The sequence below is a fragment of the Phalangium opilio genome, unplaced genomic scaffold (genome assembly GCF_054372755.1).
Source record: "Phalangium opilio isolate 3A_F unplaced genomic scaffold, DU_Popi_V2 ptg000113l_1, whole genome shotgun sequence".
Lineage (NCBI taxonomy): Eukaryota > Metazoa > Arthropoda > Arachnida > Opiliones > Phalangiidae > Phalangium > Phalangium opilio.
Genome location: NW_028324209.1, coordinates 412394 through 429743, shown reverse-complemented (window position 1 = coordinate 429743; position 17350 = coordinate 412394). Strand labels below are relative to the sequence as shown.

The 17350-nt window shown below is 37.2% G+C and overlaps 2 protein-coding genes across 4 annotated transcripts; one reads left to right on the top strand and one right to left on the bottom strand.

Annotated features, from left to right (window-relative positions):
• The first annotated feature begins 2114 nt into the window (after positions 1–2114).
• LOC149623125 (uncharacterized) lies at positions 2115–4277 on the top strand. Of its 2 annotated transcripts, none has more exons than XM_089852815.1 (6): positions 2115–2544; positions 2928–3192; positions 3283–3507; positions 3565–3673; positions 3746–4049; positions 4112–4277. In XM_089852815.1, the coding sequence occupies exons 2-6, from the start codon at positions 2977–2979 to the stop codon at positions 4275–4277; spliced, it is 1020 nt and encodes a 339-aa protein (XP_089708941.1). In that variant the 5' UTR covers positions 2115–2544; positions 2928–2976. The 2 variants fall into 2 exon arrangements, with proteins under 2 accessions (XP_089708941.1, XP_089708940.1); XM_089852814.1 differs by having other exon boundaries at positions 2115–2728.
• Positions 4278–4355: 78 nt separating this feature from the next.
• On the bottom strand, positions 4356–8801 carry LOC149623124 (uncharacterized). Of its 2 annotated transcripts, XM_089852789.1 has the most exons (15): positions 8447–8801; positions 8222–8358; positions 8089–8156; positions 7483–7615; positions 7342–7416; positions 7238–7280; positions 6889–6981; positions 6349–6561; positions 6130–6284; positions 5717–6066; positions 5557–5642; positions 5126–5451; positions 4994–5062; positions 4703–4922; positions 4356–4572 (listed from the first exon to the last, which is right to left on the bottom strand). In XM_089852789.1, exons 2-15 carry the CDS (start codon positions 8350–8352, stop codon positions 4450–4452), a joined length of 2085 nt encoding a protein of 694 aa, XP_089708915.1. In that variant the 5' UTR covers positions 8353–8358; positions 8447–8801; the 3' UTR covers positions 4356–4449. The 2 variants fall into 2 exon arrangements, with proteins under 2 accessions (XP_089708915.1, XP_089708916.1); XM_089852790.1 differs by lacking the exon at positions 8447–8801 and having other exon boundaries at positions 8089–8176; positions 8222–8344.
• Between the last annotated feature and the right edge of the window lie 8549 nt (positions 8802–17350).

Genomic DNA, 17350 nt, shown 5'->3' with positions numbered 1-17350 from the left:
TGCATTGATAATTCGGCGAAATTCACGCATGCCCAGTAGAGCTTTATTTAATGGAAGATAAGCTTGATATTGTATCCGCCCATTCAGAAAACATTCTACTGTACATAAATTTAATTAACATATTTGGTTAGGTTAGCGTCTTTTAGCTGTAATTCACGTTACAAATGAACTTCTTCACGAATGAGTGATGCTCGGGTATGGTTGGAAAAATCTCTCTTTTAATAGACGGCAAACGCGATTTCCCGATTAGCGTTCGTCCATCGATCGTGTTATATCAAAGATCAAAACATTAAGGGTTACGCTAAGCCTAATACAGGTCACATCAAGAGAGAGAGAGAGAGAGAGAGGGGGGGGGAATATATAGATCTATACTTCCGCCGTTCCCCTTGGCACGTATTAAATGCACATTGCATTGCATCCATAGCTGGAAGTTAATTTAGACTGAAATTCAAATTCCTTATAGCAAAAATAGTCTACTTTTCCTCTTTGTTTTACCAAAGAGAATATATATTCTCTTTGGTTTTACAGAAAAAACATTTAGGTTATACTGGGTGTTTTTGCCAAGTCCAAAACAATTTAAGGAGCGTGTTCTTTGGTCGATTTGGAGTCTAAAATGTTCTATTAAACAATTTTTTTTTAAAAAAGAACTGCTACTTTCATGGACTTAATATATATTTAAAAGTATATTTAAAATTTACTTTATATACTTTTAAAATAATGTAAAGATATATGTTTTTTTTTAAAAGGTTTTTAATAATAAATTTTCTATGAAATTTTTTACACAAGGGTCATTGTTTTCAAGTTATGATTGGAGTATTTTACGGATAACCCCTTCTATTTTAATTAAGAAACTGAGATACAATTATTTCTATTTTAATTAAGGGGTCATCCCTAAAACACTCAATCAAATCATTACTTTAAAACAGTGGTCCTTAGGGCGAAATGACACAGAACATTTTCGACTCAAAATAGTGCACCCAAAGAATATCCCCCTTAATTTGAAGTTGCAAAAACACTCAGTATAGGACTAAAATTTATTTATCAGATTGTTGAATTATACCTTCATTTAACTTTGAAAGGGGACAGAGATTATTTGCTAATAAACAACAACAATTATATTTTGAAACTACACTTAAAAATGTAAGATTTTATAATATATTTCATGAAATAGGTCAAAATGTCTAAAAATATAAATATAGGATTTTATAGTATAAGAGCAGCACGGGGGTTCCTGCCTTAGCGCTATTATCTTTTGCCAAAAAGGGCGGGAAATTCACGAGATTTTCTTTACACATACTACACAGCTATAGTAATAAGGCGGGAAATTTTACGCGCCTTTTTTCACGAGACTCGCGGAAATAAAATAGTTTCAGCGAGTGTTTAGAAGTTTCATATTTTTATTGGTTAGTTTAAAAAAAGTGTCAAACGGGGTCAAAGGCGTAAAGGACTCGGAGCGGCGGACGTTTGACCAGAACCAAAACTTCAGTTATCTATCCTAGAAGACGTAAAAATTGCAAGCACCAAATAAGAAATGGATTTTTCGTGTCCTTAACAGAAAAAATGTTGCCTTCAATTTTATAGTCATTTTTTATTTCGAGGAATTGGGATATTCAGACCGGGGTCTTGACCTTATGATAACGTAATAACTTAGTAAATAATACTTCAAAAGTTCGTCTATTTTTGCACTTTTGTAGAAATAATTAAAAATGTATATGCTTGAATGCATTGCGTTCGAGCATCTTTACAGGGGCGTCGTAGAAAAAGCATTAAGAGCTTTCAGCCTGCAAGCTGGCTTCTCCCCAAAAATATATTTAATATAAAATCATCGTTAAATTAAGTAATAACTAAATATAATCTGTCAAAATACGCAATAATAGATACCCTAATTAAATTTACGAGTAATTATTTTCCGCTAATTTAGTATTTTTGGTACTCAACTTTTTTTAAATACAACCTTAATTACTATAAAGTATAAATCAAAACTGTAAATTAATTTCTAAAAACGGAAAATTTAATCGATAATTTACGGGTAATTAATGACTCTTTTTAATTACGGTTACTTGACATATCTAAGCATAAATCAAATCTCTTAGTCTTAACCTAAAATTACTATTAAAGGATCGTTATCACCCTATTTTGGCTCGGACTTAGCCGACGAAATCCCCAAATTTTACTTTCTGTACTCTGGCGCACTTTCTGAGTAGTGGCAGAATTCAGAAACATTTTCGTTTCCCACACCCGTCTAGAAATTTTTCCCTTCCAAGAAAGAGTTTCGCAGTAGGATTTGGAGTTTTCGGATGGAAGGAATAGAGGTTTTTTTTTGCCCTAAGGTATTTCAGTTTAAGTTGGGATAGCAGTCGCAACAGGGGGCCCACGAGTCTATGGGTAGGTCTATTAATGCTGGTTTGTTATTCTGTCGTTCTTATCTATGGGCAAGGTCTAGTGAAACAAATTTTCTTGAAACTACAGAACCAAAAAAAAAAAACTCTTTGTACTTCGGAAAGGGGTATACCACGCCTTACAGATGTTTATCATTTATTGAAGGTAAATAGGTAATGGGGTGAAAGCATTCGACCCACACTTTCTTCAGAGCACCGGCTTGACAAATTCTAAACACTCGTCCCCTCCCCTGTGATGCTTTGAATTTTCCACGAAGAAGCAATAGAGACGTTAAGCAACCTTGAATAGTTTAACCTCAACAGTGGACATAATTTAGACGTTCACAAAGGTATTTAGGAATGGTTAGAGGTTTGCTTAACCTTTCTATACAATAATTCTTGGGATTTCCCTTCCCATGGATTCCGAGTCTGCAGATCAAACTAGAGCGGTACTCTTTACTAGACCTACGTACCTACCTATTCTGTTATTTGCGACCCATATTTACTTTTGATTATTATCAAGATTTTACGTTTTTTAAAATCTCACAGCGAAGCTTCGAAAATTTGTTGAAGGCCTAGTAGTTCAATATTCTACAAAATGCAAAGCATTACAAATACAGAGCCGTGTAAGTGTCGCAATGCTTGTACCCGACCACTAAATTATGGTAGCGAAAAAATTACGCGAGGAGGATGTTCTTGCCGCGCAAATAACTTGAAATGTACGCGGGAATGCAAATGTGCTCCAGGCAAAATCTCGTGTTCAAATAGGGATAAAAACAAAGAAGAATTTGAAAAGGACGAAGAAAGGGGAAATGTAAGTTAAAATCTTGGCTGTTAATTGCCCACGTTAGAGCAAAATAGGGGTAAAAACTAAGGAAAATATTTATTTGCAAATGTTTTGTAGGTAATATCCAGCGATGAAAGTTCTGAAGAGGATTTATTTGCAAATAAGGCTAAATCAACGCGAAAAAAAATTAATTTGGTGGAAAAAAAGAGAACCAATAACAAAACGCCCCCTTCTTGCAACATTCCTGGTAAAAGTTCCTTTACAGATAGGTTGAACGCGGATGAAATAAATACTAACAACGAAGTTTGCGATGCTTTACAGCAACACAATGATGAAATAAATGTAAGTCTAATCGCTTTCATTTTCCCTATTACATTTAACATTTCTTCTAAAATATAGAAAGCCGCTTCAGAGGCAACCCGTGAACAGTTGGAAGAGTATTTTCGGGTCACAGCGAGACAAATACCAGAGGCTCTGTCAATTTTACATTTTGTGCCAATGTCGAATGGTAATCACGATTGTCGGCGAAGTTGATTACTAACCAATCAAAAGTTCTTATAAAAATCATATTACTAAATAGATGTGCAACAATCGAATGGTGAAAGAAGCCTGATCGTTCTAGCAGCGGGAGGCGATCCACCAGAACCTTTGTTTTATGCGCCAGGATCTCTCAAAGGAGACAAAAAAGATAAATGTATCTGTGGAAATTGTCGGCCTATGCCAACAGAAGACGAAAATGTCTGTTGCAGACAACGTGTTTGTAATTCTGAAAGAGCTATGTTCTTTTTAATGTGTTTATACCGTCCACTTTTATACGTGAGCATGCGATTTCGAAATGAAGCGGCCATTCGACGAGGTCTAGGCCCAGAAAATAATAATTTCAGGTAGGTTATATACTTTACAATTGAACATAAAGATAAGTTCAAAAGACATATTGATTGTTTAGGTATCAGGCATATCGAAATTACACGCTAATGGAATTTGGACGATTAGGCGCCGGAAATCGCATTGTGATCCCAGCTTGCTGCGTGCTACGAATTCGGGCAGCATATCCATCTCCAGATGGTCAATATGTGCCATTTAGAAGGGGGGTAGTTCCGATGAACTATTGAACTTTTCTGTTTGTAATATCAAATGAGTGTTTTATTTGTAAAATCAAATGAGTGCTTTCGTTAGTTAAATAAAATAAGTTTTTCTGGTTTGAATATCAAATGAGTATTTTTATTAAAACAATTTAGTGTGCAACGACCTCAGTTCCACATAAACCTGGCTAGGTATATGAAATTAAAATCTTGACATGTGCTTAGCTAGTAACTCCTCGTTAGGTGGCTTCTCCATCATACTTATATTGCTAGAAATGTGACGGGGATCATTTTCTCCCATGAAAGAAGGGTCTGATACATTTCCCTTTAATAATAGAAAATGTTCAAGAATGAGCTCCTGAAGGAATTGCAACGACCAGGGTGAAAGGTTTATAAAAATAAAACCTTTCCACCTAAGACATTTGCGAACTGTTACCGGTTTTAAACTATCTTACCACGTAATTTTCCTTTTCTACAAAGATGCTTTCAATCAAAGAGTCTATGTAATTGTATTGTTTAGGCTCAAAAACCTTCCCAACGTTATAGCTTTTTGATTTCTTGCTATAGAAGTACCTATACCTAAGCTGTCCATCTTTCGTACGGGCCTGTTTTCGATCGGCGTGTTGGTTGTGGTCTATAGCGGCTAACGTTACTCTAGCTTTATAGCTGTCCCAACTAAATTAAAATATCAAAACCTTAGTACAAAAAATCCGTTTTCTGAATGAAATTTGAAGGTTCTTTTTCACCTATAAAAATTCCGTTTAGAGACATACGCAAGCATAAGATTGTGAAAAACTTCAACGAATCCCGTGTGTCTGTTACAAACGAATTTAAAATTAACCGAGTCACTCAAATACTATCACCACTAACGATAATACCTGAAATTTACGTAGTATTCTAAATTTTTTTGGAAATTTTTGTTCAGCACAATGTCTTCTAGAGCTTTATACGCCTTCGAATTAACTTCTAGCCATTTTTTATCTCGCTCTTCTGCATTTGGTAACGGTATTTCATGTGCGCATGAGTACCCGGCGCCAAAGTCCGTAAGCCATTCATGATAATCAGTGACGTGGTTTAATACACTTTGAAATGAAGCCTGCAATTTATCCACGTCACCTTCGCAATTTCTAGCACAGAACCAAAAATGGTTTCTAATATCAGGCGCCCACTTCACTAGTTCCTCAGTGGCCTTCAACTTTCCAGCCTTTAAAACATAAAAAACGCATTCACTTATCATCATAAGTTACAATAAAGCAATTCTTATTGGTTCAATTTCTCAAAATTTTTAATAAATAGGGGTGACACATACATCGGCAATTTTGGCTCTAATATTCTTTCCAGCATGCCATGTATCTAAGGAATGCGTGGCATTTTTGAATATCCTATCTGGCTTTTCTAAAACACCGCATGATCAAATGGAATTATTCTTTAGTTATTCTCCTCTTGGCGTTTGTGATTTCTTTACTTACTCATTTCAACCTTAATTTTACAATGGGCGTCCGTGACAACTTCAGAAATAACAATACTGTTATCTTTGGCTAATTCCATTATTTCTTTGGCAGCCCTTTGAAAACCTATGAACTCCATATTTGGACTTTTCCCATCGGCTTCTCTTACGTCTACTGTAGATATTGCTAAAATTTTGTTTGTTTCACAATCAGCGAACGTGTAAGTGCAATATGTTGCAGAAAATCCGGGAGAATCATTCCTTCCGTCCCCAGCAATTAACAATTCTTTCCCAGCTAACTTTATAAAAAGCTCGTTTTGCATATTTTGCCAATATTGTAGTATCGCTGGTTGAATGAAGTGCCTCTGATACCTATCCGATTTAAAGGTTAATTATTGTACTTATATTATAAATGCGTTCTCAATTGATTAATACCGATAAAATGTGTCATCAGATATAAGATGAATTTTGGCAAATCGCGCCCATTTCTCAATTTTTGCAAACTCGTTGCCTGCTAATAAAACAGCACTCGCTAGTTTGATATTTCCAGAATAAATGCCTCGAAAGTTATCCTGACTTTCCCAAACTCCCTATTATAATTTAAGTCTTTCATTATCATCTAATACCGATAAAAATTGTCAAATTCAATCGTACATTTTTGTGATTCGGTCCTGATGCTACAGCAGGACAATTATAATAAAATATTAGCGCAGATCCTCGGAAAACAGAAGTGTATCGCAATGGCAAACCGCAATAGCATTTCAATCCGAAAGCCTGTTTTACCAATTGCTCAATCTTATCCAAAAAAACCAAAACCATTTCGGCATTTACAGCATCTTTTGGACAAATATTGGGGTTTCTAGGAAACTGAAATGAATAGGTATAGATATTGTGCGAACAAGCGTTGCCAGTCATTCGTGAGTGCAATTTAACCGCTTTCTACAACAGACTGAAAAACTTGTTCGATTCAGTGATCATTCAGTTCCGATTCGGAACTGAATGATCACTGAATTGAACTTCCGAACTCGACATGCTCTAACAAAATCCTGGCAACCCTGAAGCGCGGTTAATGGTAAGAAACGAGGCGGAAATTTCTCTTGCCTCTTTAGCGCGCACTATATATATCGACCATTTTAAAAATAGTTTCAATTCACTCAAACGTAAATTTTGTCTAATCGAAAACCGTTTTAATACCTGATCAGTTAGATGCGCGCAATCATCAGTTAACAATGGTGATCCAAAATTGGAGGTTACTCCACCAGTAGGACTAATGAACGAGTTATTACTCTAGATAATTATTCAGGTTAATTTTATTCCGTGTAATTATATCGTATTCCATCTTTTGTAATGGGTGTCCAATCCGGAGTGAGCTGTACCATGGTCGACAGTGAAAACGTTATCCGAGGGTAAAGGTGTGCCAGTTTCACTCGCTTTCAATGTAAAAATATATGGAGCGCGCTCTAGGGTTGGATACCCATTACAAAAGACACTTTGGGCTACGACTACTCATACGGTGAAATAGTATATATACATGATAATTTACCATTGTACTTTCATTCCTCTCAGGTGTATTTTTTCGAATTTCGCTAAATTTTTGAAAATGATTACCTTTTTATGCAGATAGTGTTATTAATTAATGGACCCTACCTAATAGGTGAAGTTTCACTATCGCTCTCAAAAAATAAACAAGAAACACGATTTTGATTTGCATCATTTCTCCGCCTACATTAATTGGCATATATATTTTTGAATTTGGAGTGAGGTGATAAATAATGTTTATAAACTCACAAGTTCGTAGATGATTTCAATCGTTTATTAAATCTGGAGGTTGGCGTTTCAAAATTAAAAGTGGAATTTTTCACACATTTAGTAGGTGTGGTAATTTGGAATTCGGGAATAACTTCGTATTGTGTTTCAACATCTGCAGTGCAAGTGAAAAAATTCTAGCTTGATATGATAATAGTCACGGTATTATAAATAAAAACACCTCATTTAAAAACAATGTAGGGAGAAAGATTTCTATTTTGGAAATATACCCCTCCCCCAAAGTTAGGGAGAAAGGGAGCTCTCTAGCAAAGACGTTATTGAACATTCCAAGAAGATAAACCCATTGGTATATATTAGTGATCCCTGGGGACACGCTATCAAAAACTTAGTACCGACTAAATAGGAAGCTGAACTGCAATAACTGAGCATATATATCCGGTCTGTCCCAACCTACCACTAGGTAGGGATGTAACATTACAAAGGCAGTGCCATACTTATGGAGCATTTAGGGTAAACTTATAATAATATGACTACGTACTAGTGAATACTAAATAATAACTGAAGTAAAATAATATAAGAAACCTATTACTTCTAATAATACAACATTTTGATGAATATTTTTAATACCTTTGGTAACAGAATATGTTTTAGAACCCTTTTTCTTTATTTCCATCTTCAAATATTCTAGTTCTTCCCTGAACCGAAAGATTATTTACTAAATTTAAGTGACTTGTAAATCAAAATTTTCTTTCGCGCTTACCATTTGCTGAACAAAAAAGATCCAAATTTTTCATTTGTATATCCTAACTTTTTCCTTTCCATAGACCAACGTTCAAATGTTTCTACGCCCAGATTCACTTTGTATACTTTTGATCTATTTTTTGTTTCCATATTATCCTAATTAATTAGCATAATTCGAATACAATACTGCTAGAACGTCAAATTGTCTTCTACACATAAAACTAAGAAAAAAACCCGAACTTACAACGCAAACATTCAATCAATGAACCGCAATAATATTCCGTGAACCGCGTGAAGTTATAAACTTTGGTCCCCGCGGGAAGGTAGGAGGAAGTACCAGACTTAGTAGGAATGGTAGAAATTATGGTTAGAATCCCCCCAGACGAGTCCATTCTCAATTCTCTAGAAAAGCGGCCGTTAATATCAATGCGGGTGCACACTGAAGATTTTTGTCTCTTTCGAGAAAAAAACGCTCTTAAAACACGAAAATATTTGTCTGTGTACACCCGGCTTCAGAGTGGGCCACATAGATGCAACCGCCATCTATTTCAGAAAAGTGAACTACGAAACGGAATTTTAAAAGTAGGGGGTGTGATAATGTTCCTTTAACCTAAGTTTATAAGTGATATGTTCCTTCCATAAGTATAACACTACCTATACAAGTTCGTAATGCTACTGAGAGACTTACAGCTCGAGCTAGTTCGAAGGAGAACGACGGAAGCGAGAATTGCAGACTACACTCGATGGTTAATTTTGCAGTCCATCTAATTCTATTTAGTCTGAACTAAGCCTTTAACAGCGCCTCACCAGGCGTAGTTTTACGAGAGTCTACGGCGTTTCACCCGCATCACCTCGTGACAAGCTCGCATTAACCAGTGACAAACTTTTGGAACATATCTTATGAACTTACGCTATTAATTAGGAATTTAATTTCTTCAAATTTAACGTTTAATTAATTACATAACCATAGACTAATACATGAAGTTAAGCAGACGTCACTTCATGACAAGATCTCAGTAACCAGTGACAAACTTATGGAACACTGATTATGAACTTACGCTATTAATTAGGAATTTAATTTCTTCATATTTAACGTTTAATTAATTACATAACCATAGACTAATAAATAAAGTTAAGCAGACGTCACTTCATGACAAGATCTCAGTAACCAGCGACAAACTCATGGAACATTGATTATGAACTTATGCCATTAATTTCTTCAAATTTAAGGTTTTATTAATTACATAAGGTAATTTAATTTCCCCATATGTAACCATAGACTAATAAATAAAGTCAAGGGGAGCACTTATGGTTAAATGTAAGTCTATAAAAAAACCCACATCGGTTCTCTGAAACCTCTACCATTTGATCCTGGCCAATAGGAACCCGTACAAGTATATATCAGCCAGGGATAGTAAGGATATCTCTTAATTGTTTATGTCACTGAGTACGAAGCTTGCTCGAACTTCTCCTAGCTGAAAATCCCCCAATTTTTTTCTTTTCTTTGGGACTCCTTTATTCCAGTAATAAGACACCCGCAGTTATTGATTTCACTTCTTCGCGGGTTTTTTTTTCTTTCTCCCCCCCCTCCCCCCGCTTCCTTCTTGGACGACTTTTTCTTATCCCGAAATCCCCCCTACTCTAGGCCTTGTAGTTTCCTAGCAGTTTTACCCAGCACCCTCTACTATAGTCACGGGGTTGGTTGGTTACCTTGGAAACCAAAATTTCAAGCCAGAACAAGTCCCCCCCCATCCTCCCACACTCTTCCTATCGCGTAGCACGTTGTGTCACTTTAAAGAGAGAGTGAAATTAATTTTAATGGATGGATATACGATTTTTTTTTTAAAAATCAATAATTTTTCTTTTTAACTTTTTTTTTGGAATTGTTATCGGTTGTTTTTTAGTGAATAATACTAAATTGAAATCGCCTAAGATTTATTAATTTCCCTGAATTTTGCTAAGGTTTATTAATTTCCCTGAATTTTACTAAGAATTTTTAATTTCCCTGAATTTTACTAAGGATTTTTAATTTCCCTGAACTTTACTAAAATTTTTTAATTTCCCTGAATTTTATATGAATTTTTAGTCAATAATTTCCCCGACATTTCCACGTTCTCCAAGTTTGTATGAATTTCGATGCAGTAAGATATGTGGGAAGTAAATGAATTACTTCTTCGTTAATAATATCGATCTTTAAAATTAAAGTACAATAAAACCAAAGGTTCATGGATTAAAAGCAAAAGTCTACTTCATTGAAGCTCACTCGCGCCGTGTAATACGCAAAATCCCCCTTTAACTCGCTCAGAATATTGTCGACCCCCCCTCTACCGTCACGATCATAGCACAGGGAGGAGGCTGTTTCCTCCTCATTTTAAAGGCCGACTTCCAGCGAAAAGAGTTCTAGTGAACTGAAAACCAAGCATCGAGTCTAACAATGAAGCGACCGTGCCGATTTTCGAATCCCCGCTGGGGCAAAAGTTGGAAGGATTTTCGCTAACTGAAAGCCGTGCAATGTGGTTCTAGCGAACTGAAGATGAACAATAGAAATCCTATTAAATTTATTTCCTCTCGAATTTTTGCTTTCCCCTGAAGGAAATTCTCTGTTGTGTATCTTCAGTTCGCTAGAACCACTGATTGCACGGCTTTCAGTTAGCTGGAACCCTTCCAACTTTTACCCCAGCGGGGATTCGAAAATCGGCACGGTCGCTTCATTGTTAGACTCGATGCTTGGTTTTCAGTTCGCTAGAACTCTTTTCGATGGAAGTCGGCATTTAAATGGCGTCTACAGCCAAAGGCCGAGAACTGTGAACGAAGTACGCTTTCATCTCTGAACTCTTGATAAAAAAACATTACATTTCACTCTCCCTTTAATCTAAAAGACCCCCCCCCCCAAAAAAAAAAGAAATAAAAAATAAAAGTTGTCAAAGAGAAGCTGGCGCGGTTGCCAATATTAAAAGGCTAGCCAGCCACCAAGCCAACTGAAGTTCCCGAAAAATTCCTGTAATTGGAACTTGGGACGACAAAATGGCGGTTCACTCTTATTTCTTAAGCCTAAAAAGTCCCCCTCTTCTTTCTTATATTTTTTTGTTAAAAAGATCTATAAGAAATCTGTACACTTCTCAAACGTCCTTTCTTATAATTTCTAAGCCTTTTTCAGAAGAAAAGACAAAAAAAAATAAAATAAAAGAAGATATATATAATGATGTCATTAGAGAGGGTACCCAAGTATGCCAGCCTGCCATTGGTCGTTTCCTATACCGCTATACTCGTGTCTGTGTATTAGGCTTAGTAGTTGGTGTGGCGGTATAGATAGCATACGCGTAGGGGTAGGAGTACCCTTTTAACACAGCCGAGGAAGTGCTTCGTTTAAATTTTGGGGAAGTTTAAAAACCTCACTGATTCAATCGTTCGCCATAGAAATGATACGCGGAAAGTTAGTCTACGAAGTACTCCAATAAAGAAGTCATGAACTCTTCGTCTCTTTCTCTCTTGCAGTAGCTTCAATGGTCGACCAGCCAGTGTTCTACTTAGACTACTTTACTTACTAATAAGTTACAATTTTTAATCTCTCTCTCTCTCTCTTGAAAATATAACTTCCGCCCAGCGTGGGAAATAAGGCGGTGGCACAGGGCAAATGACCAGTTTAAAAATTGCCTAGACCAGTTTAAAAAATAAATCGGAGGGGAGTCAGTGGTCCCGTGGACCACTAAGAAAATTGAAGGGTAACCACAGTCCAGACATTAATTGAAATATTGTCATTATCCACTTCTTTAGTTTAGCAGACGACATGCCCTGCTCATTGGATGGACCAGTTTATTTATTCCAGTCCAGGGGGGTTGCTGGCCCAATGTCCAGTTTAAAAAAAATCCTTATTTCCCACTCTGCTTCCGGCTCATTCGAGGCAATGATCTTGGAATTTCTTTGGAAATTATCTTTTTTGCTGCTTTGAGATTATCATAGATTTCGTAGTGCAAAACTGATCGGTAATTCCGTTTTCCCGCGTACGAGGCCTACGTTATATATTAGTACTCCAGTTTCTAAACCCCTAGTACACCGCCAGGGACATTATATACTTTTTGGTCCTCACCGTTATTTGTATTTGCCTTTGGTGGCTTTTCTTAGGATCTACGAATGCGCACTTCTCTCTTTGGATACATGAGTATCAAAATCGGTCACACCGACCCTAAAACCAAAAACTGTCGGCGTCAGGCTATCTCTCTTTTTAATGAGGGTCGAAAAAGACCCTCGCCTAGTTGGTTCGCGTCATACGATACGATATGTTACGATAGATACCAGTTCGTAACCATTTGCTTCACAGGAACCAAAAAAAAGGAGAGAGAAAAAGTGGCAAGGCTTAACACTACATAGTTCTAAGGCTAGGACGACAGGTCCAGAATTATTATAAGCCAAGAGATTCGTCCCTTAATCGCGTTACTAGCGTACGGTAGCCAGCCGCAACTACTAATAAACTAAACCTTCGGCTTTAAAACACTACACCGTGTACATTTTTGGGGGGAAAAAAAGAGCGGGAAATATTATTTTTCTTTTCAACAACGTCCGGGCATGGTCCGGGTGTATTTTTCTAAAAGCACGTTTCTATAATTATTTCCGAAAAGGCGGGAAAAAGGTTCGCAGAGTGGCGGTAAATAGTTGCGGCGGAGAAATGGCGGGAAACGAAGCTCGAGCGCGGAAGGGAGAAACGGCGGGAAAAAGCGCCGCGCGCGTTATGAACAAATATTTACAGTTTCATTAACGAGAGATTAATAAAAGTCTCCTCGCGCCAGCTAATCCTCTTCCCTTATTGGCTGAAATATGTCCGGGAAGGAAAAGGCCTAGAGTATTAAAGAATTTAAGGAAATAATGAGACTAAAAATTTATAATACGAGGCGTTGGAGTGTCAAGTATACAAAAGCAATTATTAATTGATACAAATTGTAATTAATTTTACATAAAATTAGAAACTCTCGGTGATTTTAGAGAAGCCCTCATTTAGGATGAAAATAGCGAATGTATTTTTAACGGACGCCTGTAAAACTTCAAGCCGCAGTACAGCAGTGTTTACTTTAGCCAGGAGTTCATAATATAACCCCCCCTTCGGGGGTTTAAACAATGGATTTTAGCAGGGGATGGGGAAAACTTAGTGATTTCTTACAATACAAAAATATAAAATAACCGTATGCATGAGCGAGAGAGTAAGATTAAGTTTCTAATATATCAAAGTCATTAATATTCTAAATTTAAAGCTAGCCGCGAAGGGAGACCTAAAAAATTAGGATCTCGAAATTATTTTACTTCAAGAGTAAGCACTGGATATTTAAAGGTAGACGCGGGAAAGGTAGAGAATTTCCCTAAAATTTATTGTACGCGGGGTACAACCTTTGACCTCAAAGATTTCAGTCCACAGATGAATGTTTTTTTCTTTCTTTTAAATCAGAATCGCTTCATCTGTTCATATTATAAATTATTTCTTTAAACAAATGGTAGAAATCAGCCAAAAAAACAGTACATTTAATAAATACTGTTTTAGTGACTTGTACAGAAATTGGACATTTCCCAAGGCACCCAAACACTACGTAAAGTGAAGATATGATTGGAAGCTCTTTATACTTTATTAGATTCTGAAATATTTCATTCTATAAGCGGGGAATTGTGGGTACGGTAGGTACGCGAGCTCTTGAAGAGTGGGGGTTTAGAAAATCCACCACTAGCAGCAGCGCCACCTAAATTAAGAGAGAGTCGTCGAGTTTCGAAGAGCTGTCTTAATTAAAATCCGCTTCGAAGGAACGTGAATCACCCCATTCCTCGAACACCCCCTCCCCTCCCCCCGGGGGTTTGGAGTTGTTGGGGACGTCGCCATTATTCTGGGGGCTTGTTTGTTTTTTAATAGAAGACTACGTTCACGCGTAGTGATATTCAATAATTATCAGGTTACATTCAGGTTTACGGCAAATGAAACGTAAGGCTAGTTTGTAAGTGAGGACTGCGCTTTCAAATTCCCGATTTTGTCAGCTTTTCCCTGAGTGTCTAAAGTAATTTTCTCTGATCCATTTTAATTTCCACTTTCTCTTAGAAAGGTCAGAATGTTGCGGTTCTTAAAAGGACTAAACCATAAACTTATAAACATATATTAGCAATTGGATAAAAATTACCTGATCTTTATGACAATTTGAATATTCCCTGACTTTTGACGCACATTTTCAAATTCCCTGACTTTTGACGCACATTTTCAAATTCCCTGACTTTTGACGCACATTTTCAAATTCCCTGACTTTTGACGCACATTTTCAAATTCCCTGACTTTTGACGCACATTTTCAAATTCCCTGACTTTTGACGCACATTTTCAAATTCCCTGACTTTTGACGCACATTTTCAAATACCCTGACTTTAGACGCACATTTTCAAATACCCTGACTTTAGACGCACATTTTCAAATACCCTGAATGGTTTTTGGCCCATTTTTAAAAACTCTGACTGATCCAGGTTCTCCATGACCTGTGGGGCAAGTTGGCAACCCTCTTCTAAGTTAAGCAAAGGGTTAAGTCCTAAGCTTATCACTGAAGTTTAAAACGTTAAGCACGATTTCGTTGGCCAAATATACTAAGTGTAGTAAACGCAGCAAAGGCTTAAAACCTACGCTTATCACTACGTCATTTTGCATAACCATGCACGGCCAGAGAAGAAATAGGTCTACCAGTCTATTTAAGAAGATAAGTGTGGATCCATGGGCTAAATATACAATGAAAGGCCTAAGTGTAGAACCAAAAGGCAAAAAAGCCAGGCAAAGGCTTAAAACCTAAGCCTATCACTATCTCTCCTTGCATAAGCAGGCCAGGCCAGGCCAGGCCAGGCCAGGCCAGAATAGAAATAGGCCCACCAGTACTAACCAACCACCTTCCCCTCCCTACCTCCATCGCATCTCTCTTTCTCTCTCTCTCTCAAAGGAATTTTCCAATTTCAGGCACAGGCTGAGGGACCTTAAGGCATAGAAGGAAAAGTTAAGGCCCTATATATATCATCAAAACGCGTCGACAATGGTATGTCATAAAGGCAGCTGCTGGCACCCACCCCAAAATTCATTTCGCGAAATACGTGTAGAGAAGCTTGGAAGCCTTCTCCTCACCACCCAAAAACGCCTGATGCCTTATTATATTGTCTACCACTGTCCTCGCCTCCAAAAGAGTACCAGGCAACCGAGAAAAAATGGGCTTGGATAAGGTTCTTGGAGAGTTTTTGAAGAAAGAACTCTTCCCCATCTATTTTGGAGAGCCCAAAGTAAAGATAACCCGCTAGATAATTAATCATCCATATGCAATAAAGCGTGGGACCATTTTTGACTTTACCCTGTCCTATCCTACACTTCCACCAGTCACGACGGACCCACCGAGATAATAGTTGAACGGGTGAACACAACACGCGCGGCAGTGTCTACGAGAGGTTGTCCCATCCGGCTTGTCCTCCTTAAAGATCACTTGATGGACAGTGCATTAAATAATAGAGGTATATGGCTCCTTAACGCTCTGCGAGACAACAATATCCCGCGCCGCCCTTGTGTTTTCCGAACGCTTGCTCTCTCTCGTACTCTTTTTAACCCCAAACTTCCTTATTAAAAACAACACCCCGAGTCTTTCGTTCGAATATCGGACACACTTTCAACGACGTCTCCTCCAAGACTTAATTAAATTTTAGTATAGGATTTACTTTCAAAGAATTATATTTGCATTGAACGTATGTGGACTTCTAAGTGTAGCTGGAAAACTAACGCGAAACCAATCAAGCGAGCCAGGTCTGGGGTTCGGATTATACCCAACAGGTAAGACGTAATGTTTACGTAATACGTTAAGACACGTGGTGTTTCTTTAAAACTAAAGGATTTTAAGGTATTTTAAACGAGTTACAAGAATCTCGAGGAAAGTTATAATTGTTGTCAGATTAAACACATTTCTAATAAGCTAAATTCTGCAGGACCGGTAAGTAGGCCCTTGTGGATTAGACTTGACGTCTGTTTGTAATGTTAAACGCTTCTTAGGATTTTTTAAGTCTTAAGTTTTTTGTTTTTTAAATGAACCGTAATTTCGATAAATTGCCGATGCAATTTTTTGGGAGAGGGGAAACTTAAATTACCGTTTGTCGCTAATTACACGTATTTTAAATACTCTGGTAACAAAATATATTACCGATGGTTCTAAGTACCAATACTAAAACTATCGGTAACTTCTAAAGCGGTAATGTATCGAATAAATTACATTACCATGGTAAAATGATGGTATCCATAAAAATAAGTAATTTACAGTGATTTCCTTTGATTTTCCCTGACCTTTTTTAGCCTAGGATTAAAGCTAGTTCTTAATTTTTTAATTAGATTTTAAAACCAATAGTAGGATGCAACGCTGGAACACTGTTCAACGTTGCAATTCTTACGAACCCATGCAAATTTATCCACTAAAATAAAATTCTTGAAATCTCCCAGAGAATGTACATGTTCTTCGCACCCGGGCATATACTTTCACTGATCGTTTTAGGACCTCTTTTTGAACAAAATAACAATCATACCCTGACAAACAACGCCCCCTCCCCCTATGAAAACTGCCTATAAAAATGCTCCTCTATCGTAACTAAACAGAGCGGTAATTTAAAACAAAATCATTTTATTTTTATTTTCAGTGGAATTCAACAACGCAGCGAATTCGGGGCATTCCATTCTTTGGAGCTGCAACGAATCCACAGTCCGAAAATTCCAGCGAGTTACGGATGGTCTCCGTGATTTCAAAGAAGATAAAAGAAGCGCGGCGGCTTTCTAGTCTTGATTGTCCAAACGCAATTCTTGGTTTACATTCTGGGCAAGAACTGTGTAGGGACATCAGGTTTAGAAGCTTTTATATCAACAACCTTTGACTCGAGTCCCCAAGTTTCAAAAAAGAGATATTCGAATATTTACGTAGTACAGAGTACCGCAATTCATTCGAGAGGATCTAGGAACTCAAATTAACTTCGTGGTTCAATCCTCGTAACCCGAGACCATCACCACCACTCTTTTGGCGGGACAGCAACATCAAAAAAACATTTCTTTACATGCTAGCATTTTCCGTATATGCTCTTTCGTAAACGTGAAACCATCTTCTTTGCAAGATTGTTAACTACAATAATTT

Coding starts and splice junctions, on each gene's coding strand:
- LOC149623125 (XM_089852815.1), top strand. CDS start 2,977: ATGCAAAGCATTACAAATACAGAGCCGTGTAAGTGTCGCAATGCTTGT. Junction 3,193..3,282: donor AGGACGAAGAAAGGGGAAAT/GTAAGTTAAAAT, acceptor AATGTTTTGTAG/GTAATATCCAGCGATGAAAG. Junction 3,508..3,564: donor AACACAATGATGAAATAAAT/GTAAGTCTAATC, acceptor TCTAAAATATAG/AAAGCCGCTTCAGAGGCAAC.
- LOC149623124 (XM_089852789.1), bottom strand. CDS start 8,352: ATGGAAACAAAAAATAGATCAAAAGTATACAAAGTGAATCTGGGCGTA. Junction 7,616..8,088: donor AACATATTCTGTTACCAAAG/GTATTAAAAATA, acceptor CTTGCACTGCAG/ATGTTGAAACACAATACGAA. Junction 5,452..5,556: donor TTAGAGCCAAAATTGCCGAT/GTATGTGTCACC, acceptor TATGTTTTAAAG/GCTGGAAAGTTGAAGGCCAC.